This window comes from Eucyclogobius newberryi, unplaced genomic scaffold (assembly GCF_026437365.1).
Source record: "Eucyclogobius newberryi isolate DKJ021-1_F unplaced genomic scaffold, fEucNew1.0.hap1 SCAF_9, whole genome shotgun sequence".
Lineage (NCBI taxonomy): Eukaryota > Metazoa > Chordata > Actinopteri > Gobiiformes > Gobiidae > Eucyclogobius > Eucyclogobius newberryi.
In genome coordinates, this window is record NW_027316532.1 from 11370716 (window position 1) to 11391619 (window position 20904).

At 45.4% G+C, this 20904-nt stretch overlaps 1 protein-coding gene across 1 annotated transcript in view; it reads right to left on the reverse strand.

Annotated features, from left to right (window-relative positions):
• Positions 1-20904, reverse strand: part of LOC140353794 (carboxyl-terminal PDZ ligand of neuronal nitric oxide synthase protein-like) — a 161020-nt gene that overhangs the window by 59641 nt on the left and 80475 nt on the right. The window contains exons 6-7 of the mRNA XM_072438537.1: positions 18547-18682; positions 13758-13969 (exon numbers count right to left, since the gene is read on the reverse strand). Coding sequence (XP_072294638.1) covers positions 13758-13969; positions 18547-18682 — 348 coding nt within the window. The remainder of the gene's footprint in view (positions 1-13757; positions 13970-18546; positions 18683-20904) is intronic.

The window sequence follows — 20904 nt, forward strand, 5'->3', positions numbered from 1 at the left end:
GTCCAGACTGACATATGTCCAGACTGACATGTGTCCAGACTGGCATGTGTCCAGAATGTCATGTGTCCAGACTGACATGTGTCCAGACTGGCATGTGTCCAGACTGGCATGTGTCCAGACTGTCCTGTGTCCAGACTGTCCTGTGTACAGACTGACATGTGTCCAGACTGTCCTGTGTCCAGACTGTCCTGTGTCCAGACTGTCATGTGTCCAGACTGTCCTGTGTCCAGACTGACATGTGTCCAGACTGACATGTGTCCAGACTGTCCTGTGTCCAGACTGACATGTGTCCAGACTGACATGTGTCCAGACTGGCATGTGTCCAGAATGTCATGTGTCCAGACTGACATGTGTCCAAACTGACATGTGTCCTGACTGGCATGTGTCCAGACTGTCATGTGTCCAAACTGACATGTGTCCAGACTGACATGTGTCCAGACTGTCATGTGTCCAGACAGTAATGTGTCCAAACTGACATGTGTCCAGACAGTCATGTGTCCAAACTGACATGTGTCCAGACTGTCCTGTGTCCAGACTGGCATGTGTCCAGAATGTCATGTGTCCAGACTGACATGTGTCCAAAATGACATGTGTCCAGACTGGCTTGTGTCCAGACCGTCATGTGTCCAGACAGACATGTGTCCAGACTGACATGTGTCCAGACTTACATGTGTCCAGACTTACATGTGTCCAGACTGTCATGTGTCCAGACTGTCCTGTGTCCAGACTGACATGTGTCCAGACTGACATGTGTCCAGAGTGACATGTGTCCAGACTGTCCTGTGTCCAGACTGACATGTGTCCAGACTGTCATGTGTCCAGACTGTCATGTGTCCAGACTGACATGTGTCCAGACTGACATGTGTCCAGACTGGCATGTGTCCAGAATGTCATGTGTCCAGACTGACATGTGTCCAGACTGGCATGTGTCCAGACTGGCATGTGTCCAGACTGTCCTGTGTACAGACTGACATGTGTCCAGACTGTCCTGTGTCCAGACTGTCCTGTGTCCAGACTGTCATGTGTCCAGTCTGTCCTGTGTCCAGATTGACATGTGTCCAGACTGACATGTGTCCAGACTGACATGTGTCCAGACTGTCCTGTGTCCAGACTGACATGTGTCCAGACTGTCCTGTGTCCAGACTGACATGTGTCCAGACTGGCATGTGTCCAGAATGTCATGTGTCCAGACTGACATGTGTCCAAACTGACATGTGTCCAGACTGGCATGTGTCCAGACTGTCATGTGTCCAGACAGTCATGTGTCCAAACTGACATGTGTCCAGACTGACATGTGTCCAGACTGTCATGTGTCCAGACAGTAATGAGTCCAAACTGACATGTGCCCAGACAGTCATGTGTCCAGACTGACATGTGTCCAGACTGTCCTGTGTCCAGACTGACATGTGTCCAGACTGACATGTGTCCAGACTGGCATGTGTCCAGAATGTCATGTGTCCAGACTGACATGTGTCCAAACTGACATGTGTCCAGACTGGCATGTGTCCAGACTGTCATGTGTCCAGACAGTCATGTGTCCAGACTGACATGTGTCCAGACTGACATGTGTCCAGACTGTCCTGTGTCCAGACTGACATGTGTCCAGACTGACATGTGTCCAGACTGGCATGTGTCCAGAATGTCATGTGTCCAGACTGACATGTGTCCAGACTGACATGTGTCCAGACTGACATGTGTCCAGACTGTCATGTGTCCAGACTGACATGTGTCCAGACTTACATGTGTCCAGACTGTCATGTGTCCAGACTGTCCTGTGTCCAGACTGACATGTGTCCAGACTGACATGTGTCCAGAGTGACATGTGTCCAGACTGTCCTGTGTCCAGACTGACATGTGTCCAGACTGTCATGTGTCCAGACTGTCATGTGTCCAGACTGACATGTGTCCAGACTGACATGTGTCCAGACTGGCATGTGTCCAGAATGTCATGTGTCCAGACTGACATGTGTCCAGACTGGCATGTGTCCAGACTGGCATGTGTCCAGACTGTCCTGTGTCCAGACTGACATGTGTCCAGACTGACATGTGTCCAGACTGTCCTGTGTCCAAACTGACATGTGTCCAGACTGGCATGTGTCCAGACTGTCATGTGTCCAGACAGTCATGTGTCCAAACTGACATGTGTCCAGACTGACATGTGTCCAGACTGTCATGTGTCCAGACTGACATGTGTCCAGATTTACATGTGTCCAGACTTACATGTGTCCAGACTGTCATGTGTCCAGACTGTCCTGTGTCCAGACTGACATGTGTCCAGACTGTCATGTGTCCAGACTGTCATGTGTCCAGACTGACATGTGTCCAGACTGGCATGTGTCCAGACTGGCATGTGTCCAGAATGTCATGTGTCCAGACTGACATGTGTCCAGACTGACATGTGTCCAGACTGGCATGTGTCCAGACTGGCATGTGTCCAGACTGACATGTGTCCAGACTGGCCTGTGTCCAGACTGTCCTGTGTCCAGACTGTCATTTGTCCAGACTGTCCTGTGTCCAGACTGACATGTGTCCAGACTGACATGTGTCCAGACTGACATGTGTCCAGTGTGTCCTGTGTCCAGACTGACATGTGTCCAGACTGACATGTGTCCAGACTGTCATGTGTCCAAACTGACATGTGTCCAGACAGTCATGTGTCCAAACTGACATGTGTCCAGACTGTCCTGTGTCCAGACTGTCCTGTGTCCAGACTGGCATGTGTCCAGAATGTCATGTGTCCAGACTGACATGTGTCCAAACTGACATGTGTCCAGACTGGCATGTGTCCAGACTGTCATGTGTCCAGACAGACATGTGTCCAGACTGACATGTGTCCAGACTGTCATGTGTCCAGACTGACATGTGTCCAGACTTACATGTGTCCAGACTTACATGTGTCCAGACTGTCATGTGTCCAGACTGTCCTGTGTCCAGACTGACATGTGTCCAGAGTGACATGTGTCCAGACTGTCCTGTGTCCAGACTGACATGTGTCCAGACTGTCATGTGTCCAGACTGTCATGTGTCCAGACTGACATGTGTCCGGACTGACATGTGTCCAGACTGGCATGTGTCCAGAATGTCATGTGTCCAGACTGACATGTGTCCAGACTGGCATGTGTCCAGACTGGCATGTGTCCAGACTGTCCTGTGTCCAGACTGTCATGTGTCCAGACTGTCCTGCCTCCAGATTGACATGCGTCCAGACTGACATGTGTCCAGACTGTCCTGTGTCCGGACTGACATGTGTCCAGACTGACATGTGTCCAGACTGTCCTGTGTCCAGACTGACATGTGTCCAGACTGTCCTGTGTCCAGACTGACATGTGTCCAAACTGTCATGTGTCCAGACTGACATGTGTCCTGACTGTCCTGTGTCCAGACTGACATGTGTCCAGACTGACATGTGTCCAGACTGGCATGTGTCCAGAATGTCATGTGTCCAGACTGACATGTGTCCAAACTGACATGTGTCCAGACTGGCATGTGTCCAGACTGTCATGTGTCCAGACAGTCATGTGTCCAGACTGACATGTGTCCAGACTGACATGTGTCCAGACTGTCCTGTGTCCAGACTGTCCTGTGTCCAGACTGACATGTGTCCAGACTGACATGTGTCCAGACTGGCATGTGTCCAGAATGTCATGTGTCCAGACTGACATGTGTCCAAACTGACATGTGTCCAGACTGACATATGTCCAGACTGTCATGTGTCCAGACTGACATGTGTCCAGACTTACATGTGTCCAGACTTACATGTGTCCAGACTGGCATGTGTCCAGACTGGCATGTGTCCAGACTGTCCTGTGTAAAGACTGACATGTGTCCAGACTGTCCTGTGTCCAGACTGTCCTGTGTCCAGACTGTCCTGTGTCCAGACTGTCATGTGTCCAGACTGACATGTGTCCAGACTGACATGTGTCCAGACTGTCCTGTGTCCAGACTGACATGTGTCCAGAATGACATGTGTCCAGACTGTCCTGTGTCCAAACTGACATGTGTCCAGACTGGCATGTGTCCAGACTGTCATGTGTCCAGACAGTCATGTGTCCAAACTGACATGTGTCCAGACTGACATGTGTCCAGACTGTCATGTGTCCAGACTGACATGTGTCCAGACTTACATGTGTCCAGACTGACATGTGTCCAGACTGTCCTGTGTCCAGACTGACATGTGTCCAGACTGACATGTGTCCAGACTGGCATGTGTCCAGAATGTCATGTGTCCAGACTGACATGTGTCCAAACTGACATGTGTCCAGACTGGCATGTGTCCAGACTGTCATGTGTCCAGACAGTCATGTGTCCAAACTGACATGTGTCCAGACTGACATGTGTCCAGACTGTCATGTGTCCAGACAGTAATGTGTCCAAACTGACATGTGTCCAGACAGTCATGTGTCCAGACTGTCCTGTGTCCAGACTGTCCTGTGTCCAGACTGTCCTGTGTCCAGACTGGCATGTGTCCAGAATGTCATGTGTCCAGACTGACATGTGTCCAAAATGACATGTGTCCAGACTGGCATGTGTCCAGACTGTCATGTGTCCAGACAGACATGTGTCCAGACTGACATGTGTCCAGACTTACATGTGTCCAGACTTACATGTGTCCAGACTGTCATGTGTCCAGACTGTCCTGTGTCCAGACTGACATGTGTCCAGACTGACATGTGTCCAGAGTGACATGTGTCCAGACTGTCCTGTGTCCAGACTGACATGTGTCCAAACTGTCATGTGTCCAGACTGTCATGTGTCCAGACTGACATGTGTCCAGACTGACATGTGTCCAGACTGGCATGTGTCCAGACTGGCATGTGTCCAGACTGTCCTGTGTACAGACTGACATGTGTCCAGACTGTCCTGTGTCCAGACTGTCCTGTGTCCAGACTGTCCTGTGTCCAGATTGACATGTGTCCAGACTGACATGTGTCCAGACTGACATGTGTCCAGACTGTCCTGTGTCCAGACTGACATGTGTCCAGACTGTCCTGTGTCCAGACTGACATGTGTCCAGACTGACATGTGTCCAGACTGGCATGTGTCCAGAATGTCATGTGTCCAGACTGACATGTGTCCAAACTGACATGTGTCCAGACTGGCATGTGTCCAGACTGTCATGTGTCCAGACAGTCATGTGTCCAAACTGACATGTGTCCGGACTGACATGTGTCCAGACTGTCATGTGTCCAGACAGTAATGAGTCCAAACTGACATGTGCCCAGACAGTCATGTGTCCAAACTGACATGTGTCCAGACTGTCCTGTGTCCAGACTGTCCTGTGTCCAGACTGTCATGTGTCCAGACTGTCATGTGTCCAGACTGTCATGTGTCCAGACTGACAGAGCTGGACGACTCGATGACCCGATGACATAAGGGAAGATTCATCCTCTGGGATGCAGCTATGGCAGTTTGGAGGGGCAGGGTCATTCCTGTCGCCAAAAAGAAACACAGGCAGAAACAACTAAACAACTAACAGAACAAATGAAAGCTGTTGAAAGCTAAACAAAACAAGGATCCTACAGGAAAAGAAAAGATGAGGGGTGAGAACAATGACCTGAGGGGTGAGAACAATGACCTGAGCTCACAGACAAACACATGGATTATGAAGTGGATAAAAAGGATCTAAACTGACAACAACTTTGAAAATACGTGACAGGATAATGTAATTTTGTACAAACAAGACCAAATACAATCATTGTTTGAATCTGTTTTTTCACCGGAAATATCAGGAATCAAAAAATAAGAGACACAATCTTTTCTGGAAACTCTTGATTGACCTTTATCCACGACTGAAAAGCAACACCAAAAAATGAGGTGCAATTAAAAGACTAAATAACAAAACGTTTCTGGGGAAGGTTCAGCTCAGAGTGGCACAAAGCTCTAAAGACACACCTCAGAGTGTTCTAAAGCTCTAAAGACACACCACAGAGTGGTACAAAGCTCTAAAGACACACCTCAGAGTGGCATAAAGCACTAAAGACACACCTCAGAGTGGTACAAAGCTCTAAAGACACACCTCAGAGTGGTACAAAGCTCTAAAGACACACCTCAGAGTGGTATAAAGCTCTAAAGACACACCTCAGAGTGGTATAAAGCTCTAAAGACACACCTCAGAGTGGTACAAAGCTCTAAAGACACACTCAGAGCGGCACAAAGCTCTAAAGACACACCTTAGAGTGTATAAAGCTCTAAAGACACATCTCAGAGTGGTATAAAGCTCTAGAGACACAACTCAGAGTGGCACAAAGCTCTAAAGACACACCTTAGAGTGTATAAAGCTCTAAAGACACACCTCAGAGTCGTATAAAGCTCTAGAGACACAACTCAGAGTGGCACAAAGCTCTAAAGACACACCTCAGAGTGGTATAAAGCTCTAGAGACACAACTCAGAGTGGCACAAAGCTCTAAAGACACACCTTAGAGTGTATAAAGCTCTAAAGACACACCTCAGAGTGGTATAAAGCTCTAGAGACACAACTCAGAGTGGCACAAAGCTCTAAAGACACACCTCAGAGTGGTATAAAGCTCTAAAGACACATCTCAGAGTGGTATAAAGCTCTAGAGACACAACTCAGAGTGGCACAAAGCTCTAAAGACACACCTTAGAGTGTATAAAGCTCTAAAGACACATCTCAGAGTGGTATAAAGCTCTAGAGACACAACTCAGAGTGGCACAAAGCTCTAAAGACACACCTCAGAGTGGTATAAAGCTCTAGAGACACAACTCAGAGTGGCACAAAGCTCTAAAGACACACCTTAGAGTGTATAAAGCTCTAAAGACACACCTCAGAGTGGTATAAAGCTCTAGAGACACAACTCAGAGTGGCACAAAGCTCTAAAGACACACCTTAGTGTATAAAGCTCTAAAGACACACCTTAGAGTGTATAAAGCTCTAAAGACACATCTCAGAGTGGTATAAAGCTCTAAAGACACACCTCAGAGCGGTATAAAGCTCTAAAGACACATCTCAGAGCGGTATAAAGCTCTAAAGACACACCTCAGAGTGGCATAAAGCTCTGAAGACACATCTCAGAGCGGTATAAAGCTCTAAAGACACACCTTAGAGTGTATAAAGCTCTAAAGACACATCTCAGAGTGGTATAAAGCTCTAAAGACACACCTCAGAGTGGTATAAAGCTCTAAAGACACACCTAAGAGCGCTATAAAGCTCTATAGACACACCTCAGAATGGCACAAAGCTCTAAAGACACCTCAGAGCGGTATAAAACTCTAAAGACACACCGCAGAGTGGCACAAAGCTGAAACGCTTTTTCACATTGACTTTTACCTCAAATGTTTAAGTGTAATTCTCCAACAACTTTAGAGAAAAAATATTATTTTTTCTACAATAAAGAAAGATTTTATTCCATAAATAAGTCGAAGTCAAAGGATTGAACCTATTAAAATAAAAGTTTATACCAGATTCCTCCATCTGTTCCAGACTCTCCCATAAAATCTGTGCTTACGACCTGTAAAGAGCCGATCAAACATACAAACTAAAGCTCGAGCTGGATTTAACTTCTCTCATGTTTGGATGGTGAATAAAAGTCAGACATATTGTGTTTGAAATGCAGAGCTCGTAGTGTAGCCTGAGCACACATAAAACGGCTTTAATTCCACTTCCCCCGCTTCATCGCTCACACTGCAGCTCAGAGCTGCTGGGGCCGGGGCCCCTCAGGTCCCTGGGACTAACCTGTCTCTGACAGCTCCATCCACAATCCAATCATTTTTATAACCCTGCAGACATTGTGTCCACGCTCAATATTGAAATAATACAAAGTTGTGTATGATGTGAAGTGGAAATGCCAGCGTGTCTGATCCTGCAGTCACTCTGGACACACACACACACACTCACTCACGCACACAAACACACATAGACACACACACACGCACGCACGCACACACACACACACACACACTCAAACGCAAACACACACACAGAGACACACACACACACACACACACACAAACACACACAAACACACACACACACACACACTGTTACAACGTCAAGATAGACAGCGCATCCGTCCAATCCAAATGTCTCCATGTTCACTAACCTTTGAAACGCAGCTGGAGTGTTCCAGAACTTATCACCGAATACTCAAAGTACACATCATACTGCATCATACTCCATCATACTCCATCATACTCCATCATACTCCATCATACTGCATCATACTGAATCATACTCCATCATACTCCATCATACTCCATCATACTGCATCATACTCCATCATACTGCATCATACTGCATCATACTCCATCATACTCCATCATACTGCATCATACTCCATCATACTCCATCAGACTCCATCATACTCCACCATACTCCATCATACTCCATCATACTGCATCAGACTCCACCATACTCACCATTCTCCATCATACTCCATCAGACTCCACCAGACTCCACCAGACTCCATCATACTCCATCATACTCCATCATACTTCATCATACTCCATCAGACTCCATCATACTCCATCATACTTCATCATACTCCATCAGACTCCACCAGACTCCACCATACTCCATCATACTCCATCAGACTCCATCAGACTCCACCAGACTCCACCATACTCCATCATACTCCATCATACTCCATCATACTGCATCATACTTCATCATACTCCATCATACTCCATCATACTGCATCATACTCCATCATACTCCACCATACTCCATCAGACTCCACAATACTCCACCATTCTCCATCATACTCCATCAGACTCCACCAGACTCCACCATACTCCATCATACTCCATCATACTCCACCATACTCCATCATACTGCATCAGACTCCACCATACTGCATCAGACTCCACCATACTCCATCAGACTCCATCAGACTCCACCATACTCCACCATACTCCACCATACTCCACCATACTCCATCATACTCCATCATACTCCATCATACTCCACCATACTCCATCAGACTCCACCATACTCCATCATACTCCATCATACTGCATCAGACTCCACCATACTCCACCATTCTCCATCATACTCCATCAGACTCCACCAGACTCCACCATACTCCACCATACTCCACCATACTTCATCATACTCCATCATACTGCATCATACTCCATCATACTCCATCATACTCCATCATACTGCATCATACTCCATCATACTCCATCATACTCCATCAGACTCCATCATACTCCATCATACTCCATCATACTCCATCATACTCCATCATACTCCATCAGACTCCATCAGACTCCATCATACTCCATCATACTCCATCATACTCCATCATACTGTATCATACTCCATCATACTCCATCAGACTCCATCATACTCCACCATACTCCATCATACTCCATCATACTGCATCAGACTCCACCATACTCACCATTCTCCATCATACTCCATCAGACTCCACCAGACTCCACCAGACTCCATCATACTCCATCATACTCCATCATACTTCATCATACTCCATCAGACTCCATCATACTCCATCATACTTCATCATACTCCATCAGACTCCACCAGACTCCACCATACTCCATCATACTCCATCAGACTCCATCAGACTCCACCAGACTCCACCATACTCCATCATACTCCATCATACTCCATCATACTGCATCATACTTCATCATACTCCATCATACTCCATCATACTGCATCATACTCCATCATACTCCACCATACTCCATCAGACTCCACAATACTCCACCATTCTCCATCATACTCCATCAGACTCCATCAGACTCCACCAGACTCCACCATACTCCGCCATACTCCATCATACTCCATCATACTCCACCATACTCCATCATACTGCATCAGACTCCACCATACTGCATCAGACTCCACCATACTCCATCAGACTCCATCAGACTCCACCATACTCCACCATACTCCACCATACTCCACCATACTCCATCATACTCCATCATACTCCATCATACTCCACCATACTCCATCAGACTCCACCATACTCCATCATACTCCATCATACTGCATCAGACTCCACCATACTCCACCATTCTCCATCATACTCCATCAGACTCCACCAGACTCCACCATACTCCACCATACTCCACCATACTTCATCATACTCCATCATACTGCATCATACTCCATCATACTCCATCATACTCCATCATACTGCATCATACTCCATCATACTCCATCAGACTCCATCATACTCCATCATACTCCATCATACTCCATCATACTCCATCATACTCCATCAGACTCCATCAGACTCCATCAGACTCCATCATACTCCATCATACTCCATCATACTGCATCATACTCCATCATACTCCATCATACTCCATCAGACTCCATCAGACTCCATCATACTCCATCATACTCCATCAGACTCCATCAGACTCCATCATACTCCATCATACTCCATCATACTCCATCATACTGCATCATACTTCATCATACTCCATCAGACTCCATCATACTCCACCATACTCCACCATACTCCATCATACTGCAAATCCACCGCTACATCATCAGAGCATTACTGCATTTTTCACTGACTCACTGTAGTAAAAAAGTAAGTGCATGTCTCTTGCATAAGTACATTAAAAGTACATTAAAAGTACATTACTTTACAGTATGGAACAAACACAGAGGAACAACAAAGACCACAGTCCTTTGAGCCATTTCAATGAAATGAAGAAACCACAGTGCACTTCTTATTATTTCCAGATCTTAGTCCATTCTGACAGTAAAGTTTCTACGACATGCTCAGGGAAGTTATACTGCTGGTGTACAAAAACAGACAATAAATGCAGTATTTGAACAGCCTGTGATACTGCAAGTTCTCCCGCTTTATGTTAATTTTTGAGGGTCTGAAAGGTGCATTTCCACTGTGGGAGACAGAAAATACATTGCATGATTTTTAAATAATTTATTTATATGTTATTGCTGCAAATAAGTATTTGAACATCTGCCAATCAGCAAGAATTCTGGCTCTTATTAATCTAAATTAACAGCTCCGGTTTGAGCTTGTTAGCTGCATAAAGACCCCACAAGCAGACATGATCCAACTACTGCCATGGGCAAGACCAAAGAGCTGTCAGAGGACCCCAGAGACTGAACTGGACCTCCACAAGGAGAAAGAGCTACAGGCGATTCACAAGCAGCTTATGAAGAGAGATCAAGTGAAAATGGAAGAGGCTGAAGATGATGTCACTCTCCCTCAGGCTGGAGCTGCATGAAGATCTGACCTCGTGGGGTTAAATGATGATAAGAAAGGTGAAGAATCAGCCCAGAACTACAGGAGGAGCAGGTCTATGACCTGAAGAGAGCTGAGACCACAGGTTCAAAGGTTACTATGGTAACACACTACTACGACGTCATGGTTTAAAATCATGCATCGCACAAAAGTTTCTCCTGCTTAAGTCACATGTCCAGGTCCATCTGAAGTTTGACAATGACCATCTGGATGATCCAGAGGAGTCAAAGTCATGTGGTCAGATGAGCTGAAACTGTGTTGCTCAGCGACAGCCCTGAAACCTGTCAGATCTAGAGAAGATCTGTGAGGAGGCGTGGCCAGAATCCTGCTGCAGAGTGTTAAACCTGGTCAAGAACTACAGGAAACGTCTGACCTCTGAAATTGTAAGCAAAGACTTCTGTACCAAATATGAACATAAATTTTCTCAGGTGTTCAAATACTTATTTGTAGCAATAACATCCAAATAAATAATTTAAAAGTCATATCTGTCTTTCACAGTGGAAATGCACCTACAAACATTAAAGAAAAAGTGAGAGAACTTGCAAAATCACAGGTTCACGGACCTGAACCTAAACCTCTGGATTCGAATCCGGACTTGAACCTGAACGTGTGTTTAGGTATGCATCCCTAGTAGTACCATATCCATAAGTGGTACCATATCCATAAGAAGTACCAGCAGTACCATATCCATAAGTAGTACCATATCCATAAGCAGTACCATATCCTTAAGCAGTACCATATCCTTAAGCAGTACAATATCCTTAAGCAGTACCATATCCATAAGTAGTACCATATCCATAAGTAGTACCATATCCTTAAGCAGTACCATATCCATAAGCAGTACCATATCCTTAAGCAGTACCATATCCATAAGCAGTACCATATCCTTAAGCAGTACCATATCCATAAGCAGTACCATATCCTTAAGCAGTACCATATCCATAAGCAGTACCATATCCTTAAGCAGTACCATATCCATAAGTAGTACCATATCCATAAGCAGTACCATATCCTTAAGCAGTACCATATCCATAAGTAGTACCATATCCATAAGCAGTATCATATCCTTAAGCAGTACCATATCTATAAGCAGTACCAAATCCATAAGCAGAACCAAATCCTTAAGCAGTACCACATAAGCAGTACCATATCCTTAAGCAGTACCATATCCATAAGTAGTACCATATCCATAAGCAGTACCATATCCTTAAGCAGTACCATATCCATATGTAGTACCATATCCATAAGTAGTACCATATCCTTAAGCAGTACCATATCCATAAGCAGTACCATATCCATAAGCAGTACCATATCCATAAGTAGTATCATATCCATAAGTAGTACCATATCCTTAAGCAGTACCATATCCATATGTAGTACCATATCTATAAGTAGTACCATATCCATAAGTAGTACCATATCCTTAAGCAGTACCATATCCATATGTAGTACCATATCTATAAGTAGTACCATATCCATAAGTAGTACCATATCCATAAGCAGTACCATATGAGGTTTTGTCTATAGGAGTTTTTGTTTATAAGAGTTCTTCTATTGAGAGTGTTTTTTAAACTTCCTATATTCTGTGATCTGTCCTTTTCCTCTGTATCTACTGTGTTGTATCAATGAAATTTCCCCATGTGTGGACAATAAAGGATTATCTTATCTTATCTTATATCCATAAGCAGTACCATATCCATAAGTAGTACCATATACATAAGCAGTACCATATCTATAAGCAGTACCATATCCATAAGTAGTACCATATACATAAGCAGTACCATATCCATAAGTAGTCCCATATCCATAAGCAGTACCATATCCATAAGAAGGACCATATCCATAAGCAGTACCATATCCTTAAGCAGTACCATATCCATAAGTAGTAAGTAGTACCATAACCATAAGTACCATATCCTTAAGCAGTACCATATCCATAAGCAGTACCATATCTATAAGCAGTACCATATCCATAAGCAGTACCATATCCATAAGCAGTACCATATCCAAAAGCAGTACCATATCTATAAGCAGTACCATATCCATAAGTAGTACCATATCTATAAGCAGTACCATATCCATAAGCAGTACCATATCTATAAGTAGTACCATATCCATAAGCAGTACCATATCCATAAGCAGTACCATATCCAAAAGCAGTACCATATCTATAAGCAGTACCATATCCATAAGTAGTACCATATCCATAAGTAGTACCATATCCATAAGTAGTACCAAATCCATAAGCAGTACCATATACATAAGCAGTACCATATACATAAGCAGTACCATATGCATAAGTAGTACCATATCCATAAGAAGTATCATATCCTTAAGCAGTACCATATCCATAAGTAGTACCATATCCATAAGCAGAACCAAATCCTTAAGCAGTACCACATAAGCAGTACCATATCCTTAAGCAGTACCATATCCATAAGTAGTACCATATCCATAAGCAGTACCATATCCATAAGCAGTACCATATCTATAAGTAGTACCATATACATAAGCAGTACCATATCCATAAGCAGTACCTTATCCAGGTGCGGGTCAGTTGTGTCTGTGGCGTCCAGATCGGTGACGCCTCTGTCCGGGTGCGACGCCTCTGGCGCTGGGACGGCAGCGGTCTCCACGGCGTCAATGTCCGTTTCCTCTGCGGCAGAGGGCGTGGCCTCTGTGCTAATGGGCGTGGCCTCTGTGCTAATGGGCGTGGCCTCTGTAGCGGTAGTGGGAGGAGCTTTGCGATCTGGATGGAACAGAGTGCACACACACACAGGATGAGCACGCACGCCTACACGCACTCATGAGGATGGTCAGCCACACATGGACATACAGGACACACAGAAGACACAAGGTCAGCGAGGACAGGCCCAAGAAAGCCCTACTGCGCAACATTTCACTAGAACAGGCCCAAGAAAGCCCTACTGCGCAACATTTCACCAGAACAGGCCCAAGAAAGCCCTACTGCGCAACATTCCACCAGAACAGGCCCAAGAAAGCCCTACTGCGCAACATTTCACCAGAACTCACATCTATGATCTGTCCACATCATAGGTTTAATTCTGCTTCGAAAATAGTCCTCGACCCCTGACCCCATGTCTAAACTTTTAAACTGCCCATTGGGAAGGAACAATGACACGCTGAAGATCTGTGTGAGGAACAATGACACGCTGAAGATCTGTGCGAGGAATAATGACGCGCTGAAGATCTGTGTGAGGAACAATGACACTGAATATCTGTGTGAGGAACAATGACACGCTGAAGATCTGTGTGAGGCACAATGACACACTGAAGATCTGTGTGAGGAACAATGACACGCTGAAGATCTGTGTGAGGAACAATGACACACTGAAGATCTGTGTGAGGAACAATGACCCTGAAGATCTGTGATGAACAATGACACACTGAAGATCTGTGTGAGGAACAATGACACGCTGAAGATCTGTGTGAGGAACAATGACACATTGAAGATCTGTGTGAGGAATAATGACACTCTGAAGATCTGTGAGAGGAACAATGACACGCTGAAGATCTGTGTGAGGAATAATGACACACTGAAGATCTGTGTGAGGAACATTGACACGCTAAAGATCTGTGTGAGGAACACACTGAAGTTCTGTGTGAGGAACAATGACACGCTGAAGATCTGTGTGAGGAACAATGACACTGAAGATCTGTGTGAGGAACAATGACACTGAAGATCTGTGTGAGGAACAATGACATGCTGAAGATCTGTGTGAGGAACAATGACATGCTGAAGATCTGTGTGAGGAACAATGACACTGAAGATCTGTGTGAAGAACAATGACACTGAAGATCTGTGTGAGGAACAATGACACGCTGAAGATCTGTGCGAGGAATAATGACGCGCTGAAGATCTGTGTGAGGAACAATGACACACTGAAGATCTATGTGAGGAACAATGACACTGAAGATCTGTGTGAGGAACAATGACACTGAAGATCTGTGTGAGGAACAATGACACACTGAAGATCTGTGTGAGGAACAATGACACTGAAGATCTGTGTGAGGAACAATGACACACTGAAGATCTGTGTGAGGAACAATGACACGCTGAAGATCTGTGTGAGGAACAATGACACGCTGAAGATCTGTGTGAGGAACAATGACACACTGAAGATCTGTGTGAGGAACAATGACACACTGAAGATCTGTGTGAGGAACAATGACACGCTGAAGATCTGTGTGAGGAACAATGACACACTGAAGATCTGTGTGAGGAACAATGACACGCTGAAGATCTGTGTGAGGAACAATGACACGCTGAAGATCTGTGTGAGGAACAATGACACACTGAAGATCTGTGTGAGGAACAATGACCCTGAAGATCTGTGATGAACAATGACACACTGAAGATCTGTGTGAGGAACAATGACACGCTGAAGATCTGTGTGAGGAACAATGACACATTGAAGATCTGTGTGAGGAATAATGACACTCTGAAGATCTGTGAGAGGAACAATGACACGCTGAAGATCTGTGTGAGGAATAATGACACACTGAAGATCTGTGTGAGGAACATTGACACGCTAAAGATCTGTGTGAGGAACACACTGAAGTTCTGTGTGAGGAACAATGACACGCTGAAGATCTGTGTGAGGAACAATGACACTGAAGATCTGTGTGAGGAACAATGACACTGAAGATCTGTGTGAGGAACAATGACATGCTGAAGATCTGTGTGAGGAACAATGACACTGAAGATCTGTGTGAAGAACAATGACACTGAAGATCTGTGTGAGGAACAATGACACGCTGAAGATCTGTGCGAGGAATAATGACGCGCTGAAGATCTGTGTGAGGAACAATGACACACTGAAGATCTATGTGAGGAACAATGACACTGAAGATCTGTGTGAGGAACAATGACACTGAAGATCTGTGTGAGGAACAATGACACACTGAAGATCTGTGTGAGGAACAATGACACTGAAGATCTGTGTGAGGAACAATGACACACTGAAGATCTGTGTGAGGAACAATGACACGCTGAAGATCTGTGTGAGGAACAATGACACGCTGAAGATCTGTGTGAGGAACAATGACACACTGAAGATCTGTGTGAGGAACAATGACACACTGAAGATCTGTGTGAGGAACAATGACACGCTGAAGATCTGTGTGAGGAACAATCACACGCTGAAGATCTGTGTGAGGAACAATGACACACTGAAGATCTGTGTGAGGAACAATGACACACTGAATAAAACCCCTGAAAGACGATGGCCGATGGCCGAGGGCCAACGTCCTGAATAAGGTCAACACCGTTTCTCTTTAAAAGAAAAAAAACAGCTCGTCTCTATGGAAACGTTCTATACTCCCGTGTGGAACAGGCCTGGCAAAGCAATGCAATCTCCATGGAGATGGCAGAGCCTCCACCAGAAAAGCGACATGTATTATTTAGAAGGGAATGTCTGCAGAGCCGCGGCGTGCGGCCGAAACTGCGCCGCTATTTGACCGTGTTTTAGCGCCGTTTTAGACCGCGCCGGGTTAAGGTTAGGGTTAAGGTTAGGGTGAAGGTTAGGGTGAAGGTTAGGGTGAAGGTTAGGGTGAAGGTTAGGGTGAAGGTTAGGGTGAAGGTTAGGGTTAGGGTTAGCCATGAGGCTATAACGGGCTATAAGGGAAATGCCACGGTCCCTGAAACTGCGGCTCTCTAGCCACGGCCTATTTAGAATGCACAAAGAGGTGGAGCCATCTTGAAAGTGAATAATAAAGCTATTGTTGTGTCAAATTTAAATATGGATTTCGCAGATAAAAGAGAAAAAAAGAGCACAAACTTACAGTGAAATCTGCATATTTGTATGGTTCAATCAGGTTTTGTCTGATACTTTTACAGACATTTCTGATTGGATTTCTTAATATTGCCTGATGGTCGTTTTAAGGATAATACAAAAATCAAAAAAGTATAGATATTTTGTCATTATCGCCCCAAAACTGTACTCGACATTAAGTGTCTTCGTCTCCAACTTACGAGCTAACAGCTAATAAGAGGATTTTTGCTTTTTTTCAAGCAGCACTATGTAACTTTACCTAACCTTCTTGTTTCCATGGTTTCAGTCCAGACTTTGACTTGAATGTGCCTCAGTCTGACATCTACCTCCATAAAAAGGTCAATAAAACACATGAAATCCATTTCCAAACAGAACGCTGCAGACTCCAGTGGACTTTATCAGACAGGACGGTGCAGTGTGAAATGTGGGTGAGAGAGGGAAGGACATCAAGCAAACCGTTGGAGCTGGATTCAATCGTCATGACTTTAATGCAGCGTTAGCCCCAAACATCACAAACGGGGGAAACCAGGGCTGTTGTGGGGCGTGGTCTGCTGACATCAAACTGAACTGAAGCTTTATTCCCGTGACGCGCCCGCGACCCGCCGCGCCCTCGCTGCGCCCGCGACCCGCCCGCGACGCGCCTTACTGTAGCTCCTCTTACTGTAGCTCCTCTTACTGTAGCTCCTCTTACTGTAGCTCCTCTTACTGTAGCTCTTCTTACTGTAGCTCCTCTTACTGTAGCTCCTCCTACTGCAGCTCCTCCTACTGCAGCTCCTCCTACAGCAGCTCCTCCTACTGCAGCTCCTCCTACTGTAGCTGCGAGAAGCGCTAATGCGCTGACACCATCATTCAGACAAAATGAAAGTCAATTATGCTAATCCAGATTGAAAAACACGCCATCACGTTTTGTACATGAAGAACTTGAAAGTAAATATAAAAACATAAACAACTATAAGATCTGGTAATAGATCTGGTAATAAACCGTGTGACTTCATCTGAATGATTGTGTTTCAGTTATTCATCTTTTGCAGTGAACGTTTGTGTGTCTCATACTGCTGTTGTCAGTGAACGGTGTGGTCGAGCACCCTTCCACCACCGGGAGGCCAGTTCAAAAATATTTTTACCATTAAAACCTGAGACTTTTCATTGGTTAAAGGCGTCATGTGACTCCTGACCAATCAAATGGACATGAAAAGTGGCGACAGGTGAAGAAGTTGGACATGTTTCCAGTGGATTTTATCAGTGTATGTGTGTGTGAGTGTGAAAGTGTGTGTGAGTGTGTGTGAGGGTGTGTGAGTGTGTGTGCTGCAGCTGGAGCCCTTTTGGTGCCTGGAGGAGCCGTGTGCTGGAGATAAAAGACATTAGACTCGTACAAACACAAAGTGCTGTGGCAGTTCGGCCCACACTCGGCTGCAGTGGAAGGAAGGAAGGAAGGAAGGAAACAAACAAACAAACACAAACACACGACCCGCCCGCGACCCGCTTGCGTTTGTGTGTGTTGCTGGTACATTTGTGTGTAGAAGCTCCATACCGCTGCCCGAGGTGGCGCTGCCCTCCTCCGGGCCGGCTCCGTTGCTCTGGGCGCTGGGCTGGGTGTGTTGAAGGCTCAGTTTGTGGCACACCTCAAATGCTTGACCCACGGTCCTGACAATCCGCATCGCCTGACTCTGTGAACACACCAGACACACACACATTAGTATTTTACAACTTATCAGCGAGTATACAGTAGTAGTTTGCACAAGTATTCATAACCCCAGAACACATGTGTCAAATATAAGGCCCGCGGGCCAAATTAGGCCCGCCAGACGTTTTAATCCGGCCCGCCGAACATTTCAAATTTATATTATTATTATTTTTATTTCTTTTTATCGATTCATAGAACCGTAGTTACATCCGTAACCGTTTTTTTCGCTAAAACTACGCGTCCCACAATGCCGCCGGTGGCCGCCCCTCCCCCACGGGGCTCTGCTGCACTGCTGTGTGAGCTGCCGAGGGAGAAGTGCACTTTAAGCACTTTTGAGCAGAAGTTTAGTGGTGAGTCAGTTCAGGTGAACAGATAACTACACAGACGTGGAAATGCTAGTTAGTACATTTAAAAGTTTTTTTTAGATATTGAGTTTATTTTGTTATAAAGTCAAATGTTTATCTCTGTAGAACTGTAGATCAACTCTGAAGTTGTGATGCTCATAAACTGAAGCTCAGAGTTGGTGAAATTCCATTTGTTTTTCTAAATACATTTCAGTTTATGAGAACAAACGTTTTGTAATTTTTTTTTAATCGATCCAGTAATTGCTTCAAAACAGCGTAGGCTTTATAAAGCTATTTATGTATTATATTTTTAATAGTTTTATGTTAAAGTTATGTTCGGCCCGCGACCCAAATGAGTTTGACACCCCTGATCTAGAAGGTTTCAATAGTTTGAAAATTATACATGATTTCTAGATCTTTTTACAAATAAACTGAAAAGCAAAAGCAGCAAAAGTATTGAGCCCCTGAGAGGACAGTCCCTGAGAGGGCAGTCCCTGAGAGGACTGAGAGGACAGTCCCTGAGAGGACTGAGAGGACTGAGAGGACAGTCCCTGAGAGGACAGTCGCTGAGAGGACAGAAGTCAGAAGTTTCCTGATGCTTGTTGAAAGATTGGACGTGGACCTGATGGTTAAACACACTCCACATGTGTGTGATCTAATCTCAGGGTAAATGTGCTGTTCTGTGAAGGACGAGAAAGTGTGGTCGGGGAGAAAGTGTGGTCGGGGAGAAAGTGTGGTCAGGGAGAAAGTGTGGTCGGAGAGAAAGTGTGGTCAGGGAGAAAGTGTGGTCAGGGAGAAAGTGTGGTCAGGGAGAAAGTGTGGAGGAGTTTAAAGTTGGGTTTATATGTTATAAAAACTCTGGCTCTGAACATCTCACAGAAAACACTGTTCAATCCATCATTGGAAATGGAAAGAGTCTGAAACGACTACAAACCAACCAAGACATGACCTTTTACCAAGACAAACATCTGGACAAGGAGAACACTGGTCACAGATGCAGCCAAGAGGCCCCTGGGAACTCAGTATGTGACAGGCAGGGGTGGGTTTATGGGCCGGTGTGGGCCACGCTGTAGAGGAGGCGAGCAGTGGAGCCGCTTTAGCTGTGTCGGCCCTGGTCGGACCTGTGGCGGACGGGATTTCTCGTGGGTCAAATGCTGCAGGATCAGGTGGAGGCATGGCCTCGAGTGCCCCTGTCCCAGAGAGCAGTGGCCCGCAAAGAGTCGAGGGGCCGCTGCGGCGATACGGGGCAGTGCATACGGTGTATGCATGTGTGTGATAACATGTGACCAACACTTTCAGCAAAAACATATTAAGTTTCTTTTAAAAGCTCTCGACCTTCTATATTATTATAGTATTATAATGGAACACTCCTGGACGATAATATTTAAAAAATGTGCTATGAGCTATTGTAATACTTACTGGTATTATAGTACACATAGTATTATAGTACACACAGTATCATATGCATTATACGGAGGTGAGAGACTAATAATAAGCTTGAAATGTAGAGCGCTGATCAAACTAATAAGAGTAAAATTTATGCAACATCCGAGTTCTATCGAGTCTGAAACCACGTGATCGGGACGTCCCGTATGTCCCCTTCAACTTCCCCTGTCCCGTATGTCCCCTTCACCTCCCCCTGTCCCGTATGTCCCCTTCACCTCCCCCTGTCCCGTATGTCCCCTTCACCTCCCCCTGTCCCGTATGTCCCCTTCACCTCCCCCTGTCCCGTATGTCCCCTTCACCTCCCCCTGTCCCGTATGTCCCCTTCACCTCCCCCTGTCCCGTATGTCCCCTTCACCTTCCCCTGTCCCGTATGTCCCCTTCACCTCCCCCTGTCCTGTATGTCCCCTTCGCCTTC